This window comes from Aulostomus chinensis, chromosome 3, assembly GCF_037954235.1.
Source record: "Aulostomus chinensis isolate RoL2024-O1b breed Wild chromosome 3, RoL_Achi_v1.0, whole genome shotgun sequence".
NCBI classification, from domain to species: domain Eukaryota; kingdom Metazoa; phylum Chordata; class Actinopteri; order Syngnathiformes; family Aulostomidae; genus Aulostomus; species Aulostomus chinensis.
The window spans coordinates 19,566,655-19,587,164 of NC_141322.1; the positions used below are offsets into that span (position 1 = coordinate 19,566,655).

The window sequence follows — 20,510 nt, forward strand, 5'->3', positions numbered from 1 at the left end:
AGATACCAATGGGGGGGGGGGGTGTACAAATATAAATCCTAAACATGTTATTGCGGCGTCGGGGAGCAGTGGCGATGCTGTTCCAATTGATCTTTTTATGGATGCTCCACAACGTAAACTCTGACACAACAGTTGTGATATCGACGCAGATATTACTATAAATTTTAATGTTTCAACAACCTGATCAATCAATCTCATATTGGGCATTTCACAACATGTCAATGTAGAATGACAAAACAAGAAAAATCTATCTACCATAGAAAATACCTAAAAACCAATGAAATGGGTTCACACCCAAAACACATGCATGCAAAACACACCTCACATATCGGTTGTATCCAGTAAAGAGTTAATAAGTGTCCTGTTTGTTCCTGGATATTCTGTAAGACAAACCGCGAGACTTGCCTGTGTTATTGCAAGCTCCTGGCTGAGACGCGATCAAGACATCTGGATCAGTAACAAAGTACAGGGCTCTGTTCAGACCTGTCGTTGCGGTGCGTCCTGAGTGATCCGATCACAAGCGTCACAGCCTCATGTACGTGACTTCGCACTTGGCTTTATCATGCGTCTCCAGTGACCACATCTCACCTGCAATAAACACACCTGCATTCTTTACGTTTTCACCCGTGAAAGCTTGTGACTCCCACAGGCGTATCGAGTGGAAATAAAAGCATCTCCCTCATTTTTTTGCACATCCATTTTTTTAGAACACTGATTAAAGTTTAACGGGAGATACAACAAAGCTCTGTCTGTCTGAGACAAAGAAAAGTTGATGGGTGAACTTGGCTGACTTGATGGGGACAGAGGTGCAGGGGATTGCCTATAAAGTTGTAATTACGGCAGAGGAGTGAGAAGTCAAAACGATACAGGCACCGTTTGTTCCTCAGCATCTTCCATGCAAATCATACCATCCAAGACGTCTTACAAACTGGTTTTCAATTCATCACGTCAAACAGGCTGATAATGATACGCCTAGTGTGAATTGGTACGCAAAATGGTCCTTCAGTGGGACACAGGACACGTTCACCTTGACACTGCTCAAAGACGGTGTCCACATGTGGCCCAGACCACTTCTGAATGTGGTCACAGTGATTGGATCTCATTGCATCCTGAGTGAGTTGACACCTGAACTTAGAACTACCCACTGTTGATCGAATCACTCGGGACACATCTTAGTTCCAGGTCTGAATGGGACCCAAGGTGCTGAGTTTGGGAGGCTGATGACTGGTTCGGAGTCTAGGTGGGCACAGTGATACTGCGGGCTAATAGTGCCAGCAAAGCTAGCTCTACAACCCCATGGGCTTGTTCCAGTGCCTCTGCAGCCTCCCTGGCAGAAAACCCTGCTGCCTGGATTCTCTGGATGTGCTCAGCTGGAAATTGTTCTGTAAAGGGATGTGGAGCAGGGAGGTGAGGGGCTGTAGATGTAGGCTGGGTAGCCTGAGCAAGAGGGGGGACAGAGGGGGAGGTGGTACTAGAGACTTCCTCAGATGAGCCCACTGCCATTGACAGAGGGCTGGGAAAAGTGTCCTCAGTCTGGATGTCAAAAGTGTCGGCAACCCCTGTCCCCTGCTGCCCCTCAGGGGGTTCCCTTAACTCAAAGTCCCCTGGAGGATCAGGAGGAACCTCTGATGCAGGCTGAGAAATACTGAGGTTACAAGCTTCATCCTGCCCACATCTATTTGCCCTCTCCTCCCCGGAACCATCCGGACACTGAAGTGGTCCTTGTCCCTCCACAGTCTCTGCTGTATCTCTGTCCAGATGCTCATTCTGGCCAGAAAGGTCAGGCACAAGACACTTAGATGGTCCCTCAGATGGAGCAGCAGCAGCAGCAGCATGGTTGGCTTTGGCATCGCTTGGTTCTGCACTGGCTGTAATGGCAGTAGAAATGGGCAGCTGGGTGACTTCGGGTGTCAGGGTGGGTGGATTGGCGGCTACTTCGTCTGTGTCTTGTCTGAATGGATGTGAGGGGGAGCAGGAGGTGCTGCAGTTTTGGGACTGAGCACAGCTGTTGGAGACCAGCAGCTCATGAAGCTCCATCAGTGCGGCTGCCAGAGAAGGGATGTTATCGGTGCTGGAGCGGCGCTCTCCTTCCGGCTGGTCCCTTTCAGAGGACACTCCACCCTGGGAGGCAGTGGGGGACTCCATCTCAACCGATTCACACTGGCTTGGAGGACTCGGACAGGTTTCTGTGACATCAGCTGTGTCGGACTCTGTCACTTCCTGCTCCATGGGCTGAGTGGGGGAGAGTTCCTCTGGATGGGGGAGCATGGAGCTGTTTTCTGCATCCTCCTCTGTGTCTCTAGAGAGTGCATCAGCCTCTGGATACTGGGGGGTCAAGTCTACAGGAGGGACACATTTAGGGGCGACATCTGTTGATTGACATGGTACAGGGGCTACTGCAGAGGGGCTGGGGACTGGCATGGGAGGAGGGTGGACCTGATGCGGTGAAGAACCTGACTCCTCTGCTGAGGATGCGGGCAGAGGAAGCGCCTGGGGGTCCTGGCGGTCCTGGCACTGCCCTGGTGTTGAGGCCTGCTCCATGGTTGCTGGGACAGATTTTGAACCATCCAGGGTCGGGTTCTGGGGCTGGCCAGAGGAAGGGCTTGGGGAAGGAGAGGGGGGTGACGACATTTGGTCTAAGGTTCTGGGTAATGTAAATGGTGGAGGCTGCGGTGAGGTAGTTTGTCCATCTGCAGTGTCTATTGTGAAAGAAAATATAACAGAGAATTAAACATCTGTCGTTTGTGAGAACCCTTTTAGGGAGCATTACGAGCATTTTCATTACGATTTAGGAAATTACATCAAAACATTAATTTCCTTGGAAAATGCATGGCTACCGTTTTACCAATTACAAGGATTTTAGAGCAAAAACACAAATAATTAAAAAAAAAAAGTGTGTCATTTATTAACTGATTCAGCAGCAAAATAACGGCAAAATAAAAGGGAAACAAAAAGCAATGGACTTAGCACTGGCAATGGGCTTGTAGTTTGCAGTACCTGGTTGGTTTGGGCCCTCTCCAGCTGTCTCCAAATGCATCAGTGCTGTCCTGCTCAGAGGTTAGGGCACACACACACACCACACACATCATGCAAAGGGACGGAGAAAGTTAGCAGTCACACACAGACCATGCATCAACCTATCACTCACTTCACACACACTCAGATGTGCAAAGTGTTATCCAAAATCAACTGGAGCCTTTAGAGGTGGCAGTGTTATCAGAGTTGGGCATAACAAATTCCTATAGTCACATGACATCTGTCTGTAACGAGTAGTACGACACATTACTGTTCGAAATTTTGTCATTTCAGAGTATTCAATTACTATTCTAAAAGGTTGGTGCTACATTACCTATATTTTTTTTACATAACTGGCCGATACGTGCCATTTCATGTCTTTCACGCCTTTTCACAATCGGACCACCTCTTTTTGAGACCTATTTTGAGTTGAGTAATATTTGTAGCTTATTAGGCAGTTTGAAAAGCCGAGGTTTTATGTTATTTTGTGCATTGATTAGACTGATGGCTCAGCGTCATCCTGGCATTTTTTGAGCCTTGTTCTTGTTGTGCCAGCTTTTACCGTCACATACGTGGGCTACTAGGAAGAAGAGAGTCTTGTGCGTGTCCACCTTTGGGTTGATATGTGGGAATATGAAAGGTTTGTTATAATGGCCCACACATACCATATTTATGAGAATATATATCCTATTTGTTTCTTTATAAATGCAATGCCCTTCTGTTTGGTCACAGTGAAATAAATCTGAGGGTCTGTCTTATGAAACCAATCCGCAAGTTTTTTTTTTGTTTTTTTTTTATTGACACTGCGTGTTCCTTTGAGTTTGTCCTTGGAGGTGGTTCAAGTGCTGTTCACACACTCCCTCAGCCAGCCATCTGCATTGTTGTCAGCTACACAATTCACTGCACTAGATCTGCTCTGTACCGTGGAGTGGGTGTTTAGGTCCCCCGATGTAGAAGGTTCACCAAGATCATACTCACGCAGTACACGGAAGCCCTTTCCTACCTACAAGCTCCCTCCTGCATCATTTAACTGTTGTGTGATGGTAGAGCCTGCAAATGAAAGCTCTCCTCAATGACTGTCATACAAAAATAAAGTTTCCCACTAGGAGTGTTGTCCCTTTCAGCCTGACAACCGATCTTTGCCACGATCTCAAACTTTTAGATTTTGCTTGATTGGTGGTTCTCAATTTGCTGAGGTGATGATATGAAGTGATCATACGACTACAGATTCAGATGGCAGCATAAATGGGGTTGAGGAACTTCACATGGCACATGCAAGTGTAGTTCTAACCGAACTGAAAAAAGCCCAATGAAAAACAGGCTGAAGTGCAGAGAATCTCACAGAGACAAGTGAGTGTTTCTTACCGCTTTCCTGTATGGACCTCTGAAGTGCCTCTGCAAGCTCTCTGTCAGCTATCTCCTCTGGACGGGTATCTTCACGCCCATCTGCGCCGTATGCTAGTCGAGCACATTCAGGCAGTTCTGCCTCTGACAGGAAACGAGTTTCAGTGCCTGTAGTGCCGATTACAAGCACACTCTTCTTCAGGTCAATCGAGCACTACAAGACACATAATGAAAGCAGATCATGTTCAGCTTTCCTGTAGTTGCGCCTGGATGAAATCCTATACATCCCAGTGGTGGACTACAAACTGATGTCAGATAAAAGGGGCTCACACCTGGTGTCTCTTCAGCATGTCCAGGCCCAGCAGCATGTCCATCGGCTGGTCCTCCAAGATGGAGAAAGAACAAGGTAGAAAGTCCCCCTCGATCTGGACCTGAGCTACACGGGTAACACAAATTCAAACTTAAGTGTCAACAACTGCAGTGTGGGGGATTTGTTTTTCTCCCTGCTTGAACAGAAAAAGTTGGGTCCTTTTCTGTCCACTTCTAAATGTTAATATATAACTGAGAATGTAATTTAGTCTTTCATAGGAAATACAAAAAAACAAAACAACACGGGGCGCATGTAAATAGGAGATGGAAGTTTTCTTTTGACATCCTGTAATTATGCAAAAAAAAGTTGTGTTACCTCTGACCATTTCTTGTGGAACTTAACACAAAGTATAAACACATTCATGGTTCTGAATCTCAAGTTGCTTTGGGATGCTTTAAGAAAATACTTAAAAAAAACAAAACAAAAACACTGACACTAACCCAAATGAACTCTCCCAATGATCTTCTGGGTGCCCACTCCCTTGGCGATCCCTGCCCAGCGTCTGTCCACCAGACGCATGATGTTACAGCGCTCGGCACACGCCTGGCTCATGATGGTCATTTGGGCTCCTACAAACCAGGGTCAGCAGCATGTACAAGGAACAAGTGATAAAAGAGACGATCATCCGGCTGTGCGTCCATTTTCCTATGTAATGACGATGGAAATACAAAGCTTCATAAATACAAACGTATAAAATGTTGAGTCAGCGGTGAGGATACTCTTGTTACAGCTGACTCATGCTGTTCCTGTAAGTGTTCTCTTAGCTGGCGGTGTGGGCTGACCCACGGGAGCATGGTGTGCCACAGATATACATAAAGAGTAGGGCTGTGGCGATCCTCTAATCTTGCGATACGATACGTTACACGATATTCGGCTCACAATACAATATATATCACGATATTCAGCTCATGATACAATTCGATACACTTCCATCCTTTTCTGAAAGATTTTAAAGGGACAAAGTGATTTTGGTGACATCTTGTGAGTGTTCCATTGACTTGGATTGAATTAATTGAACTGAAAGCATCAATTACACAATATATGGCTCTGACTGGCAGCTTGCAAATGCTGGACAAAATGAATCAAAGATGTGTAAGAAAATTAGTTTCATTTTTTGAAACTGAGTGCAAATTGTAGCATACAAGCTTTTGAAAAGTAAAGTCAACAATGGAGAGTTTAAGGGCAGCAAGTGGCCTTCTTTGGCAGCTTTTTTAGCTTGATACTGAACATATGAGGTAGCCACTAGCCAGTCTAGCCACCAGGTTAACTAAAACTAAACCATGGCAGCCAATCATTCAATTCGCTGGTGACTATAGCATAGAAGGGCTCCGTCGCGTTCACCGTGCGCTTAAAGCCGGTGTTTTCCACCACCTCATAAGGTCTCAAATCCTGACAAATAAAGTAGGCAATGGACTCCGTAATTTTCTGCGACCTCGATAAAGAAGATGGGAACTTGTGGCAACCACCGCCGTCACTGTCCAGCTTGGTTTGTTTAGGGTCGCGCCGCAGCTTCTTGGGCTCAGTCTCTGTTAGCGTCTCCTTGTCTGGGTGATGACGAAGGCTCGCAGGTTAGTATTTCCAGAGTACTTAACGTTTGTGTGACAGTTTGCAAACCGCCATATTTCTGTCCAAATCGTGGCTCTCCTTTTTGTTTTTGAACTCAAAATGCTCCCATACATCTGCATTTAAGCATGCAAGCGCTGGATTTGAACTCGCCCTCGATGGTCTCTCTAAACTGCGCGAACGCGCACCGCTCGCACGTTTTCAGCGTACAAGAAAGTCTATGCAGCGTAGACTCGGTGAGTGGCAGGTGTCCAGCCAATGATACGATAAGGTTCAATAGGCTACGCAGCCAATCATAGCATGTGCCTGCGTATGTGCCCTGCCTGTACTCGTCGTGGCACCGTGCAGGTTAGCTAGCTAACAGCAGTGCGGCAGAGATAAAAGACGGCGATGGTAACTCTGCGGTTGAGTTGTAAACCCCGAAAATATTAAAAGTAAACGAACAGGAATTGCTGCTGTAATTTGATTCTTTTACTAAGCCATGTATTTTTCTATGCTCCCAGGTGTTCAACAGGTGTGTGGCCACATCGTGCAGAACTGACGTTGCTCACATTGTTCCTCAGTGTGCTCAGGGAGCTTGTGTGTATGCCCAGACACTTGAAAAACTAGAGGGAACTACGCTCGCCGCCATTCTCCTGAATCCCTAAACTCCAACCGGATGAGAAACTAGAAATGCTCTGTGGCTGGCAGACCCAATTGCTCTTCCTGCAAAGTGCGAACACTGGGGATTTGAATGGGGTTTAATGTATCGATACTCACGGCAGAAAAATCGATTTTCTCTGGGGAAACAAAATATCGGTATATATCCCAGAATCAATAAAATTGCTCAGCCCTAATAAAGAGCTCAGAGTATAATATCTGAGGTCCATTCTACTGAGCTAAGTCGTTTTTCCAACTAAATTTGGAAATGACAAACAGCTACGGGCGGCGTGGCTCAGGGGTAGAGTGGCCGTCTCGCAACCAAAGGGTCGCTGGTTCGATCCCCGACCCCGGTGACCATGTCGAAGTGTCCTTGAGCAAGATACTGAACCCATAATTGCTCCTGATGAGTAGGTTGGCGCCTTGCATGGTAGCCTCCACCATCAGTGTGAGTGTGTGTGTGAATGGGTGAATGAGATGACACTGTAAAGCGCTTTGAGTACCGCTAAGGTAGAAAAGCGCTATATAAAATTGAGTCCATTTACCATTTATAAAGAGGGGCAAGAAGATGAAACAATGCAGATTATCTGTTCATCAATTTTATGCCGCTAATCCAGAACTGGGTCAGGGTGGCAACAGACTGAACAAAGTAACACAGGCGTCCTCCCCAGCAAAGTGCTTCATCCTCTCCTGGGAGGACCCCCTGGCACACAAAGTACAGATGACCCATACAGTCTTTCCAGAGTGTTCTGAGCCTTGTTCTAATCACACGCCTGAACCACCTTGACGGAATCCTTGCAGCATGGTTCTACACAGGGCTCCTTCACTTTATTACCTCCGCTAAGTAGGTAGTTTTCGCTCAGCTGTTTTTCAGCAGGATTATGAAAAATCTTGGATAACATTTGGAGAGGGGACGGCACACAGGCCAAGGGGGAAGTCCAAAAATGTTTCCTAACTTCCATTAACACAGTGGGATAGAAGTGTGGTTTTTTTTTTTAATATTTTCATTAATCCATCACAAAAGATGAAAAAAAAACTTTACAATTGGTGCATTTCTGGTTAATTGTATTCAACACATGGATTACACAAGCACATACTGTGACACCTGCAAATGAATATCACCACTGTCTAACACTAGCCAAAGTTTCAGTACAACTGCAGTACTAAGAAAGACAAGCTACTGAATATCAGATGAGGAATTCATGCTCATTACCTGAGTCCACAAAAGCTTTCACTGGGTGCCCGTTGACTTTGCAGTTTATGTAGAGCATAACCACCTGCCCAAAGCTTTCGGGAGCCTCCTCCATTGCGATGGTCATATTTTCTTCCACGTTGTGTTGCCTGGAGGATTCAAGAGGAGGAGAATTTAGAGGACTGTTTAAACTGAAGGAATGAAAACATCCTGCCGTCGACACAAAGCATCAAGAAACCTCTGGAGCATACCTAATGTCCTCCTCAATCTTTGCTTGGGCGTCTAAATCAAAAGGATCAGCAGTTAGAAGTCTGATTCTCTCTTGCTCTCTCTTGGCGCGATCCTGCTGTTGCTCCAGCAGCACTTTGGTGAAACGCTCTACGGAAGGAGATGGTTGTGCTAACATGAGTACGGCACGAATACACTACACTGTTGACATACGAACATTTGTTTAACTTTATCTTCACCTAAGTCTCCGCTTAGCAGGGCCTCGGCAAGTGGCGGGTTCCTCTCCTTGAGGAGTGACAGCTCATGGGGATTGGATAAAAGCATCTGCTGGAGTAAGGCAGGGTCATCCAGCCCCTGAGGAGAGGAGCCGCTAAAGGCCATCGTCGTGGAAGGTTGTGCTGGGCGCTGCTGCGGTGGCGGCTGCTGCTGCTGTGGAGATGGTTGCGTTGGCCTTATGGCACCACGTGGAGCGGATGAAGAAGAGGTGCCTGGGACTGTGATGGATCGAAAATCAATGTGGGGCAGACCTAAGGAGCAAAGATGTTAGAGGAGAAGTTAGCATGAGGAATGTATCAATATACTGCTGTCTAGATAAATGTAAGCTGAGTGTCAGATTTTGTCCAGACAATGCATCCATAATTTCATATAACACTGCACACTTCGATGAATGCACTTGCTGTAGATGTAACCAATTATTGTACTTTTTTTTTTTTTTTACCCTTTTTCTCTTCCTTAATTTTATGTCCAAAACAAAGTATATCTCCAAGTTGTATCTCAAGACAAATATTTCCCTTAACCCTCAAGTACCAATGCTAGGTTACCTGGGAAGGCTGGCTGAGTTGGTGGAGGCCTTCTGTCTGCTTGCCTGAGAACCACCACATCTCCATCCTTCACACCATAGGTCCCCAAGGCACGAGTGAGGTCTTTTAGTGGTTGTTCTACGTATGTGATCTGAATATGAAAAAAATACACGCTTAAAAAAAACCTGAATCGTATGGCGTATGGAAGATTTTCTTTCAGATGCTAAACTATCCCTGTAAGATTAGATCATATTTGGCAGATTTCACCTTTTGCAGCTATTTGTGAAAACCCCCACAGTGAATATGTTTTAACTTTCCTTCTGTGGTTAGGTAAGCTGCTGGTCAACCCAGGTCACCTTGGTGACATCATCGCTGACCACCTCTGTCATGTGTGACGGCCTTGCCTATGTTTACACTGCATGGCCATGTCTCTTTGGTCTGTTCAGCAGGATATGAGCGGCGCAGTCAGCCTGATCTGAAGTTACCTGGGCTGGGCGTTCACAGCAGTGTTCACTCTCTCCCACTTGGCTTCATATCAGCTATCTATGCTTCACAGCATCACACCCCCACTGTACTCCACACATACATGCTCGCACGAAAAAAAACAAAACTTAATGCAGTAAACAGTGTGTTTGATCCCATTTTTCTCATGACCTTCAACCAATAGTGTTAAAATATTTCAATTTCACTTTGTGTTTCATCAACAACCAAACTTTTAACGTGGGTTTGAACTCCCTGTTTTCTGTTCCGGGGCTGCAGTAAAAAAACAAAACAAAACTACACAACATTCTACTCTAAAGCGTCCATGTAGATTGGGATACACATTATATGAGCAATTTTCTGTCACTCAAATAAAAAAATCATCAAAATGTTTTACCTTAAACAAGAGAGTATTAACCAATTTGTCTAAAAACTTAAACCAAACAACTCAACTGGCCATCGTTTCATCTGTTCAGCTCCATTTTATCCGAAAACCACGTAAGTCATTCCACGACAACCTAATAAAGATAACAGCTCTTCGGCAGGTCAAGAGTGTTTGTCTGTTGGCAGAAGGTCCTTGTGTAGAACACAACCGGTAGCTACACTTTACGTGAATTTCAAACCCATTTTCTCTCCGGGTGGTGTTACAAGCGCCTCAAGAATGAATGCTAATGAATTAAACGCTATGCTCGTGACTAATTTAACTATGCAATCATTATTTTCTGCTGACGTTGGTCTGAAAAGTTAGCCTAGCTAGGTAGGTTAATGACAACAACAGACACACCCGACTGTTGATAATTATTATTACAGTTTGGGCAACAGTCGATAAAGAGAAGTTTGACAGTTGAAGCAACACCCACCCGTCAAAACGGCAAAAGTCTGATTCATGCTAGCAGGCAAGCTAACTAACTAGCTATTAGCAACGTTAGCCCTGTGGCTAAAACTAGCCTGAGTCTTACCTGAATTTCCCCAGCTGGGATTCCTGATTCTAGTTCACAAAGTGCTACAAAGTCTCTCAGCTCCAGCTCTGGGGACACATCGAGGGCGAAGGTGGTTTCTGGGCGATCCCTCGGTGCGCAGAAAACGGTGACCAGCATCGCTTTTTTGGGGAACGATCAGTGGACAAACCCGCTGGAACAGAGTGCAGTCAGTGTATTTCCTTGATTCACAGAGGAAAACCCCAGATGTTCATTTGGACCTGTGCCACTCTAAAGGTGTATTTCAATAAATAGATGTCAGAGTGAAGACTTCTACTACAACCGAAGACAGTGGATGTTTTGCACTTACTGAGTAGAAGTCTGGTGTGACAGTTTAATCGTTTAATCAACAACTACACAACATCAAGTGTTGCTCAGCGGTGCCGCATTTGATTTTCACTCAGCTTCTTTTCGACATGTCGCGCGACGGCAGTCGTGAGTAGTTTCTTCTTCGACTTCAAACAACACCGAAAGCCAATGTTGGTTCTACTACGCCATCTAGTGGTATTTTACAAAAGCTACACACATTTTATTTGCATTCTTCTATTTAACGAAGTCGTTATAAAACGGAGGCTAAAATTGTTTCACTACCATTTTCATTTGGACCACAGCAATAATAATAAAATAAAAATAATAAAAATACAACTTTAAAAAAAAAAATTTGCCTGTTTTTTATTGTTTAGTGTAGAATTGGCCTCGGAGGAGAAGCTACATACATACAGTATATTGAAACATCAGCTTTTAATGCCGATTTTTTTTAAACATATTTAACTGGGCCCCCATGATGAAATTAGGGGGCTACAGCAAACTAAAGGCCTATGATAAACATTAGGGACATTTGGTTCTTTCTTTTGGCAACAACTTCAGAGGTCAGAAAAGTGCCACTGGGTACACCTGCCATGTTCTCCCTCAGTTGACTGCAACCAGTCAGCTGGGAGGCTCTCAGGGGGTTGTAGTTCCCTTGCTCAGATGCTTGTGGGTCACCAGACAGTCAACACCATCGGTTGGCTGTCTTGTCTTTGTTTGGTCTGTGTTTAAGAATTATGACCTATTTTGTTCCCCAACCTGTCGAGTGACTTCCACTTTACTTTTGGTTTTGGGGTCAAATTCTTTTGTGTATCAGGAGTGGGCAGCTGTGGGGAGAAGTATTCTCACTGCCACCTTCAAGAAACCAAGGTCCCATTTTTTTTTTTTAATCCTTTTTTGGGAGGCAGGTTGCGTTGTATTTTATTAGTTTCCCATCCTACAACCCTGTCCTTCAGGTGTTGTTTTCTGGGGAAATGTAACAGTTATGGCCACCAGACTGAAGAGATACTGAAGATGGGATTTTTTTTAAAAATATAAATCTTCCTCGTGCCCCTCTGGTGGTGGTGTTGTGTGTCTTCCTCAAGCTCTGGTCCTCTACAAGCAGCCAGGGGCTTGAGGGTTCTGGGAAGTGTCTTAGCTGTTCCTAGAGTAGGCTCTTGTGGACGGACACCTTAGATGTTGTACATGGAATCTCCTGGAGCCACACTTCCAGTTTGGGGGTCACAGCCCCCAGTGTTCTGATGACTAGGTCCACTGCTACCTTTACTCCCCACATCCTCTCGAGCTCCTGTTTCTGCTGTTATTTATCAAGCGTCTAATATTTCTTCCTCTTTATGTTGCTGTGTCTTGGGATTGCTGCATCCTACACTCGGCTACTGTGTTCTGAACTGTCGCAGGGGCATCTTTAGCCTATAGATGTTTGGCTTGGAAGCATCCATGTATGCCATAGTCTCTGGTTGTAGGGGTTACTTGTGTAGTAGCATTCCAACAAATCCAGATTCTCTGCTCTAGTCCACCTATGACTTGTTCCAGAGGCCCATTTGTCATCAGGTCACCCTAGTTTCTTATCACCTGACATGGACCTTTGTGACTCAGGCCACGTCTGAGCCAGAATGACTCTAATATTTGTTTCACTCATCCTTTGTTAGGCTTGCAGCATTAAGAACCTTGCCTCAGGGCCCTGACTAGGAATCAAACCCATCATCTCCTGCGGTGATGTCAGTAGTGTGAATATATATATTTGGTGTGCACAGTTAAAATATAAAGATTTATTTGTCCATTAGTAAGACCAATGTCTCAAAATAACAGTCAGCATCATATGAACACATTTATGCATTTTAATATTTTAATTCAAGCGTACATTTTTTTTTTTTTTTTTTTTTTTACTGGAACTGAAGATATTTGCAAAATAATGTGGCTCTCAACTAAATTCTTAGGCTAAATTCTTAAACATGAAATTTCATTCTGTTTCCATTATTTACTCAGTCCTTTAAAAGACAGCCATGTTTTTGTAACCTATCTAAAGGACGAGCGTCGTGCGGTTGTGATTTGAAGATTATTTTAAGAAGATGTGCGTTTTTTTTCCCCACCTGTTCCTTTCGCTCATTTGCATTTGTTTTATGTTACGCTCCTACCAGCAAAACGGAGATTTCCGACGTTCCGACGCGTTACCACAAGACGACGATCAAAAAAAACAACACCCCCCCCCCCCCCCCCGAAAAGAAAAATAGGTTAGGTTAAAAAACAAAAAACAGCTGAAATCGCACCCGTGTTTAATTGAGTAGACTCAACATAACACCTCTTCAGAAGCATAACTGCTGTTGGTCATGAAAGTCTGAGTTTGATGTGTCTGTCAGCTATGACACAGCGCGTAGATTTGTAGATTATAAGAGAGAGATTAGGGTTAGAGAGGAGGACGTGGAAGCTCCCGACTTGTTAAAGCTCATCTATTTCTGATACTGTTTTCTGATGATTTTGGGAGTTCTGTATCATGGAGAGCATGACTCATTGTACACTTGAGCTCTGGACACAGACCTCTGTGTAATTCCTCAGTGCCCACATGTCGCCAGGTAAAAACGTGGATTAAAAGGCTGTATCTGATTCATAGTGATGGGGCAACTTCCATGTCGTCACCTTCTTCATGTAATTGCCTGAGTTATTGTTAGACATTTTTATGGGGCTGAATCTTTTTTTTTTGTTTTTAGTTTTTCGTTTTTTCTGAAAAACTTGAAAGAACGACACACGTCACGCAAACGTCAGTCGTGGGCGGCGAGTTTGATTTGTTCGCGTTTGTCTCCATCAATCTCTTGTTCCTCGCGCCACCAAACGCTCGGCGGAACCTGTCGACTGGGAAACCCTGAATATGTTTCTGCTCAAACTGCTCATACTGAGTCTGACTTTTAATGAACTCATTTTTGCTATCACTTGCCCAAAAGGTAAAGTAATTTTGTTTTATTAAAATTGTTTTATCTCTTGGAAAATGAGGATCTAAAGTGTGTGATTACAGTGTGCGTGATTCTCTTTGATTAAATATTAGGTCACAAAGTTTCACATAAGGGAGGTTGTGAAGCCTGTCCTGATGGATATTACCAGTCTGAAGAAAATCATTCCAAACAGTGCAGACCCTGTACCAAGTGCAATGAAGGTAAGGGTTACAATTTTTAGCAGAATTGTAGTTGTGGTACATCTATATATATCTATATAGCTGTCTCTCTCTCTCTCTCTCTGTATATATATATATATATATATATATATATATATATATATATATATATATATATTGAACACTACATGTTCCAAAAAGGAGCAAGTACGCACACACACACACACACACATATATATATATATATATATATGTGTGTGTGTGTCTACTTGCTCCTTTTTGGAACATGTAGTGTTCAATTTGTGTTACTGTCCACATTTGGTATAGATCTGTGTTTTGTTTTCTATGTTTTTACTCCTCTTCGTTTGTTGTGGTGACTTTTTCTAATGTACAGGATAAGAATCCCTTTCATTCATTCATTCACACTTTTCAGTCAAACTTTCTTTTGTGAAGCCGATTGTTTCCAAGTCCTCAACTGTGTTTAATGAACTTGTTGTTGTTGTTGTTGTTGTTGTTGTAGCCTTTTGGAGTAAAACTGAAAAGAAATGCACAAAAGTGACAAACACAGAGTGTAAGTGCCAAGGAGGATTTGTTCCTTTGGAGAGTGATTCTGCTACCTGTAAATGTCGCGTCGGCTTTGGGCTTAACCTTAGAGGTATAAACAAAAAAAACCCAAAAACAAATGCAATATTTTTAAAATTTTATTTGAAATTGTAATTGAAAATTGTAAATTATTTGAAAACTTTTTTCTCGCCAGTATGTTCAGAATGCCAGCATGGATATTTCAGCAGTAGTGACAATTCACCCTGCGTCGCATGGAAAGAGTATGTCATTTTCCATTTTATTTTTTTTAAATAAGTCTTCTCCATGTCCTACAAAAAACACAGTTTTAAGCTCGTTTTGTCCCTCTTTTCCTCCCTTCTAGATGTAAATCAGGTGTGAGTGTTGAAGGAAACAGCACTACAGATGTCATCTGTCGTGACGAGTCAAACAACTCTGTCACTGCACCTTCCACGCCAAACAAAAACGAGTCTTTAATCACACATGTCAGACCCAACCATCCACGCGAGGGGGCGCGAACGCATGAGAAAACTACCATCGCTGCTCTCACTCCTGCAGTAGACTCCAGAGACAATAAGCCGCCCACCCACGCTCCGATCACCAGCTACTACATTGGTAAAAAAAAGTCATGCTTCTGTTTAGTGATTAACTTATTAACAAAGTATTATGAGTTAACATGTAGGACTAAGTAACCTGTACTATGCTTTATCTTTTTCAGGCACTACTATGCTTATATTTGGAGTCGTTGGACTGCTCGTTCTTACTGCTGTGACCTGTAAAATGCACATTGCTACTTGTGTGAAGAGAAAACCAGCAGTGCAAAGTAGGCAGTCCCATTGGGTCCACTTCATTATTCTGACTTCATCGACGTCGCTGTTCGCTCCGTAAAATAAATCTGATGCTGCCAGTCAGTTACTGAGAAGAAGTTACTAAGTCTAGTCTGATGCGACACTGCAAATGCGACATTGTACACTTCATTTTTTTTTTGTACAAGTGAACCAAACAAGATGATAATTGTCGAGTTTCAGATGCGTCGCAAGGCAGATGAGCTTTCAGTGCAGCCATGCTAACTTTAAGCCGATAAACATTCCAACAAATATCATTCTATTATTCTAAACTGCTGCTAAAAATGCAACGAGTTGATTATTGATAATATGCAGCGTGATAATCTTGTCCTGTCCGTTTCCAGTGAGAGACTCGTTATGTCGACAGCCGGTTGAGGAGAGTGGCGCTGACAGTCTGTCCTCTCTCAAGCTGAGCACTGAGGAACCCTGAGGTGACTCACATCTGTCTCCTGTGATATTTGCATCAGATCATTGGAGCATGGACACACTGGTGGATTTCTGTAACAAAACACATCGTATAAATCACGTATTGCCTCTGTGCTACAGCAGGTGTATTTCGTCTGCAGTGTGGTCAATATTTGACTTTCATTCGTTCTGTTGTAATGGAATATCCAGTGAATTGCGTTCCTCATGTACATGTATCATACCTCACACCTTTGGCAGCCAACATGTGAAGTGTACCTCAGCCTTACTTCATTATATTTACTTTAGTAAGTTACATTGACCTCAGAAGTTACTCTACTAAATATCTTATACATTTTCTAAGTAGTACTTTTGCTAAAATTCTCCTATGTACATTTTTTGGCTGTTTATGTCATGTTGTATAATTCTTTATGGTTTAATATCTGTATGTGACGTATTTCGGAGAAATACCTGAATGAGCAGTAATTTTATAAAAGTGCTAATTAATACCACCGAACGAAACTGTTTTCAATATGGTTTGTTTTCCTTTTCGTAACAGAGAAAAATATCAATGAAAACATGCTTTCAGTGGTTCGTGGCATTTGGGACTTCCCCCTTGTGAGGCGGGTTTCTTTTTACTTTGTAAGAAAATTTTCTTTCCTCTGTCATACATGTTTTCAGTTCAGCTCTTGGAAATAAACTGCTGTTCTGGTTTCACGTTCTTTGTACTCCACTATAGACTTTCCCTAGACCAGTACAGTCAGAGGGTTCTTGAAAGTGCAGCTTCATTATTTGCATTTGATTATGATGTTGTTGTTGTTAACAAATAAGATGCACTACCTTAAAAGTACAGATGGCTTGCAGTGTGGCTTGACCTCAGAAAATGTTCTGTTCTTCTTCGAGTCCCAGTGGATATTTCTGTCAAATTTGAAGAAATACCCCTCAAAGTTTTCTTGAGACGCGGTGAACACTAGGAGGCGACTGTGACCTTGAACTTTGACCAGCAGGATCTCCTCTGTTCATCCTTGAGCCCCAGTAGATGTGTGTGGATTTATGGATAAGAATAAAACATAATGCCTCTGGCCCGTCGTTAGTGCCAGGGTGGAGTCATTAAAAGAAACCTGTTGCTTACCGATTCCAAACACAGCACTAAAAATCTGTGTTATTTTGTTGTGTGATATAGTTTTTGCCCTGAGATATAATAAGAGAATACAAGATTCTCTGAATTAACACGACGGCCTCTGCAACTGAATATATAGAGACAGGAAGCAGTGTCTGCAGGTTTTTGCTCATGCCGGCAAGCAGGATGTCAGTGTTGGGTTTTCAAAGAAATACGCTGTTTGTCAGCGAAGCCTTTTCCCTCGTAGCTTTCTGAAGAAATAACTGCCTTTTTAAAGTACAGAAAAGGCTTCCTAAGCTGTTGTGTCTGTAAAGCTTTAAAAGTTTATGGTTACACTTACTGTATGATGATCACATACCCAGTTTACCACACACTTTCACCCCCCCCCCCCCACACACACACATACATACACAAGGGGATTCAGCTTTTGAAAGTGATTTTAAATGACCTTTGTCATCAGCCACTGTTGAGAATTGCATGCAAATACAGCTGATGATATCAAATACAGGGGAAGGGTTCAGACGTGTGACTTTGTGACTACGGTATATGTCTGAAGAACTGTCAGACAAGAGAGTCATATTTTTGAATCATCTCAGGGGTAGTGCTGCATTGGATGATGATGAGAATGGGACAAATAGAAATGGGAATTGTCACATTTTCCACATACAGAGTGACACCCATTTATAGAATCAGAGGAAAAATAAAAGCACAGTGGAAATATCATTTTTTATTGTCATAAATTTACAGGGCCACTTATCAGACATCAGTATCAGTAACTCTATGTAAACAGTTCTATTTTGGACCAGCTGGAGAGTCTTTAGGGACTTCTTGGTGTCGCCTGATTGGAGGGAATTGCACTCATCCAGTCTGGAGTAGTTTTTCTGCATCTTTTTGAGACAGGATGTGCCTGATCTTAGCGATGTTACGTAGGTGAAAGACGGCAGACCTTGAGATTTGTTTGATGTGGGAGGAAAGGACAGATCCTGATCAAAGAGATCTCCTAGGTTCCTTACAGTAGTGCTGGGGGCCAGGGTGATGTACGGTGGCCCTGAGGAGCAAAACACAACGACATTTCACAAAACACAAAAACATTTCACAAAACACAACGACATTTCAGATTACGGAAAGTGTAGGGACAACACTGTTGCTTGTGATTGGGCGAACCCAAGTTTGGCGACAGTTCAGTTATGTCATTTCCTGTTCCTTTTGCGTGCTACTCTCAGCAGCGTCCTTGCACAAATTTTAAACTGAGTTTGAAAGGATGGAAGAGGTTATTAAAATCAAAGGCCTACTTTAAAAACTGCTGATAACTAATGATAACTAACTTGCTAAGATCAGACACATCCTGTCTCAAAAAGATGCAGAAAAACTAGTTTTTCTGCATCTCAATCCAGGCTGGATTACTTCAATTCCCTCCTATCAGGCTGCACCAGTAGGTCCCTAAAGACTCTCCAGCTGGTCCAAAATGCTGCTGCCTGTGTGTTGACGAGAACTAGTAGAAGAGACCATGTCTCTCCTGTACTGGCTTCTCTGCATTGGCTCCCTGTCAAATTTAGAATAGAATGCAAAATTCTCCTTCAAACATACAAAGTCCTCAACAGTCAGGCTCCTTCATACCTGACAGAGCTCATAGTCCCCTATTATCCAGCTAGAACCCTTCGCTCCCAGGATGCAGGGTTACTGGTGGTTCCTAAAGTTTCTAAAAGTCGAATGGGAGCCAGAGCCTTCAACTATCAGGCTCCGCTCCTGTGGAACCGTCTCCCAGCTTTGGTCTGGGATGCAGACACCCTCTTGACCTTTAAGAGCAGACTGAAGACCTTCCTTTTTGATCAGGCTTATAGTTGGGCTGCTTAGGCTGGCCTTAAGATATGCTGCTATTGGCTTAGGCTGCTGGGGGATCTCCCATGGTGCACTGGGCTTCTCTCTCCACCTCTCTTCCCTCTCTGTCCTCCTATATGTCATCCATAAACCATACTCATACGTGTTACTAACTGGTCTTCTTCTCCAGAGCCTTCGGGCTCCCCTCATCCCAGATCCCGGGTGCTGCTGGAGGAAGCTGCAGACCTGAAGAGGCTCAAGCTACCACCCGTAGCACCACCTGCTCACGTCCCCGTCTGTCCATCAGTCTCTTCCCTTTCTCTCTCTCTTTATCTCTGTCCCACTCTTTCCTTCTGCATATCCGTCTTCCTCCATTTTTAGGGCCTGAGCCTGAAGGTACTTCAGTCGAAGACCCTATTAAGTTTGCTCGGCAGAGCAACACAGTAGCAGCACGGAAAACAGTAAAAACACACACTAAACAGTGTCCCAGCCCCCACCAAAACACATGAGTCAGCTCGGATACCTTTGAGTTTGACCACCAAAAATGTACAACCTTTGAGTTGATATGAGGAAATTCCTCAAGATATTAAGATCAACTGCACAACAAAAGGCATATGTAGGAAAAAAAAAACTGAGACGGAAAATATTCACTCCCAACTGTATTTATTCAAATGCAAATCAATGTTTTGATCAGACTGATCAAGATTTTCTAATAATCTTATCAATTCTGTTTTCCTGAGTGAAAGAGATGATTACGTCATTAAGTTAGAAAACCGATCAGATTTTCTTCTCTGAAATGACTGCAATTCGCTTCTGTGAAAAGGAGCAAAACATTTAGCATGTTCAGTAAGCTCGTTACACAGAATATCTTGCATATCCAGCCATGTGTGTTTACACATAATTTGCACAATATGGCATTAGAACAGATGACCAACCATCCAGGGGATGATTCAGAACACGGCCCTCATGACAACAACCCCGCAGAGGCTAAATACTCGGTAACCCCGTTCAGTGGGTGAAACATGTACAACATCAACAACCAGGTGGAGCAGAGTTGTGTTTTCAGGAACACCCCCTCCCCACAGACACACTAACACACACAAACCACTAAAGATCAACAAACCCACCATGGTAGCAGCAGTGTAGGAGCTCCATCTTCGACCTGCAAAATGACATTTATGCACAGGTGCTTCCAAACCAACAGAAAACCCAGCTCACCTTTTCTCACAACACTGGGAAAACGTCTTTAGATGGCTTGTGGTAGAGATCCGCATTGAAGTAGTCATACTATAACATTTCAGTTAGTCATCAACAGTTGTTCAGGTGTTGCTGCTGATAGGTCATTAAAAACTCTCCATGCTTTGGGGTTTGTAGCTGAGCGTGTTCGATTTACTGCAGGAATTTCTATTGAATTGAATCTTATTGCACTTGTTTTTTAAATTTTTCTTCTGTCCACAGCAACAAGTTGTAATTTTCGGAATAAACTTTACCCATCTTTCAGTTTCATAATAGCATATTTACTTGTCACTCACTTCTGTTTGACTGTACATCTTCTTTGGGTATGTAATTAACAGGGTCAGATATGTTAGACCTACCACATCTGTAACCCAAAAAGCCTTTTTTGTTTAAAAGTTTGTTGGTTAAAGTGACTCACGGGCGAGTAGACAAGATACTACATGCCCACTCATTCTATTTATAAAAATGAGAGCAGTGTCAGACAAATGTGAACGATGCAGTAAAATCCACT

General features: G+C 43.4%; 2 protein-coding genes across 2 annotated transcripts; one reads left to right on the top strand and one right to left on the bottom strand.

The window, feature by feature from the left end:
- Nucleotides 1-148: 148 nt before the first annotated feature.
- Nucleotides 149-11,073, bottom strand: ddi2 (DNA-damage inducible protein 2). Its single transcript, XM_086199369.1, has 10 exons — nt 10,919-11,073; nt 10,591-10,762; nt 9,173-9,302; nt 8,591-8,878; nt 8,375-8,501; nt 8,145-8,272; nt 5,170-5,298; nt 4,692-4,795; nt 4,381-4,573; nt 149-2,690 (listed from the first exon to the last, which is right to left on the bottom strand). The coding sequence occupies exons 2-10, from the start codon at nt 10,726-10,728 to the stop codon at nt 1,237-1,239; spliced, it is 2,691 nt and encodes an 896-aa protein (XP_086055495.1). The 5' UTR covers nt 10,729-10,762; nt 10,919-11,073; the 3' UTR covers nt 149-1,236.
- A 2,068-nt stretch (nt 11,074-13,141) lies between these two features.
- LOC147268106 (uncharacterized) lies at nt 13,142-16,508 on the top strand. Its single transcript, XM_086200774.1, has 7 exons — nt 13,142-13,850; nt 13,952-14,059; nt 14,538-14,672; nt 14,775-14,841; nt 14,943-15,193; nt 15,297-15,401; nt 15,768-16,508. The coding sequence occupies exons 1-7, from the start codon at nt 13,778-13,780 to the stop codon at nt 15,851-15,853; spliced, it is 825 nt and encodes a 274-aa protein (XP_086056900.1). The 5' UTR covers nt 13,142-13,777; the 3' UTR covers nt 15,854-16,508.
- Nucleotides 16,509-20,510: the final 4,002 nt, after the last annotated feature.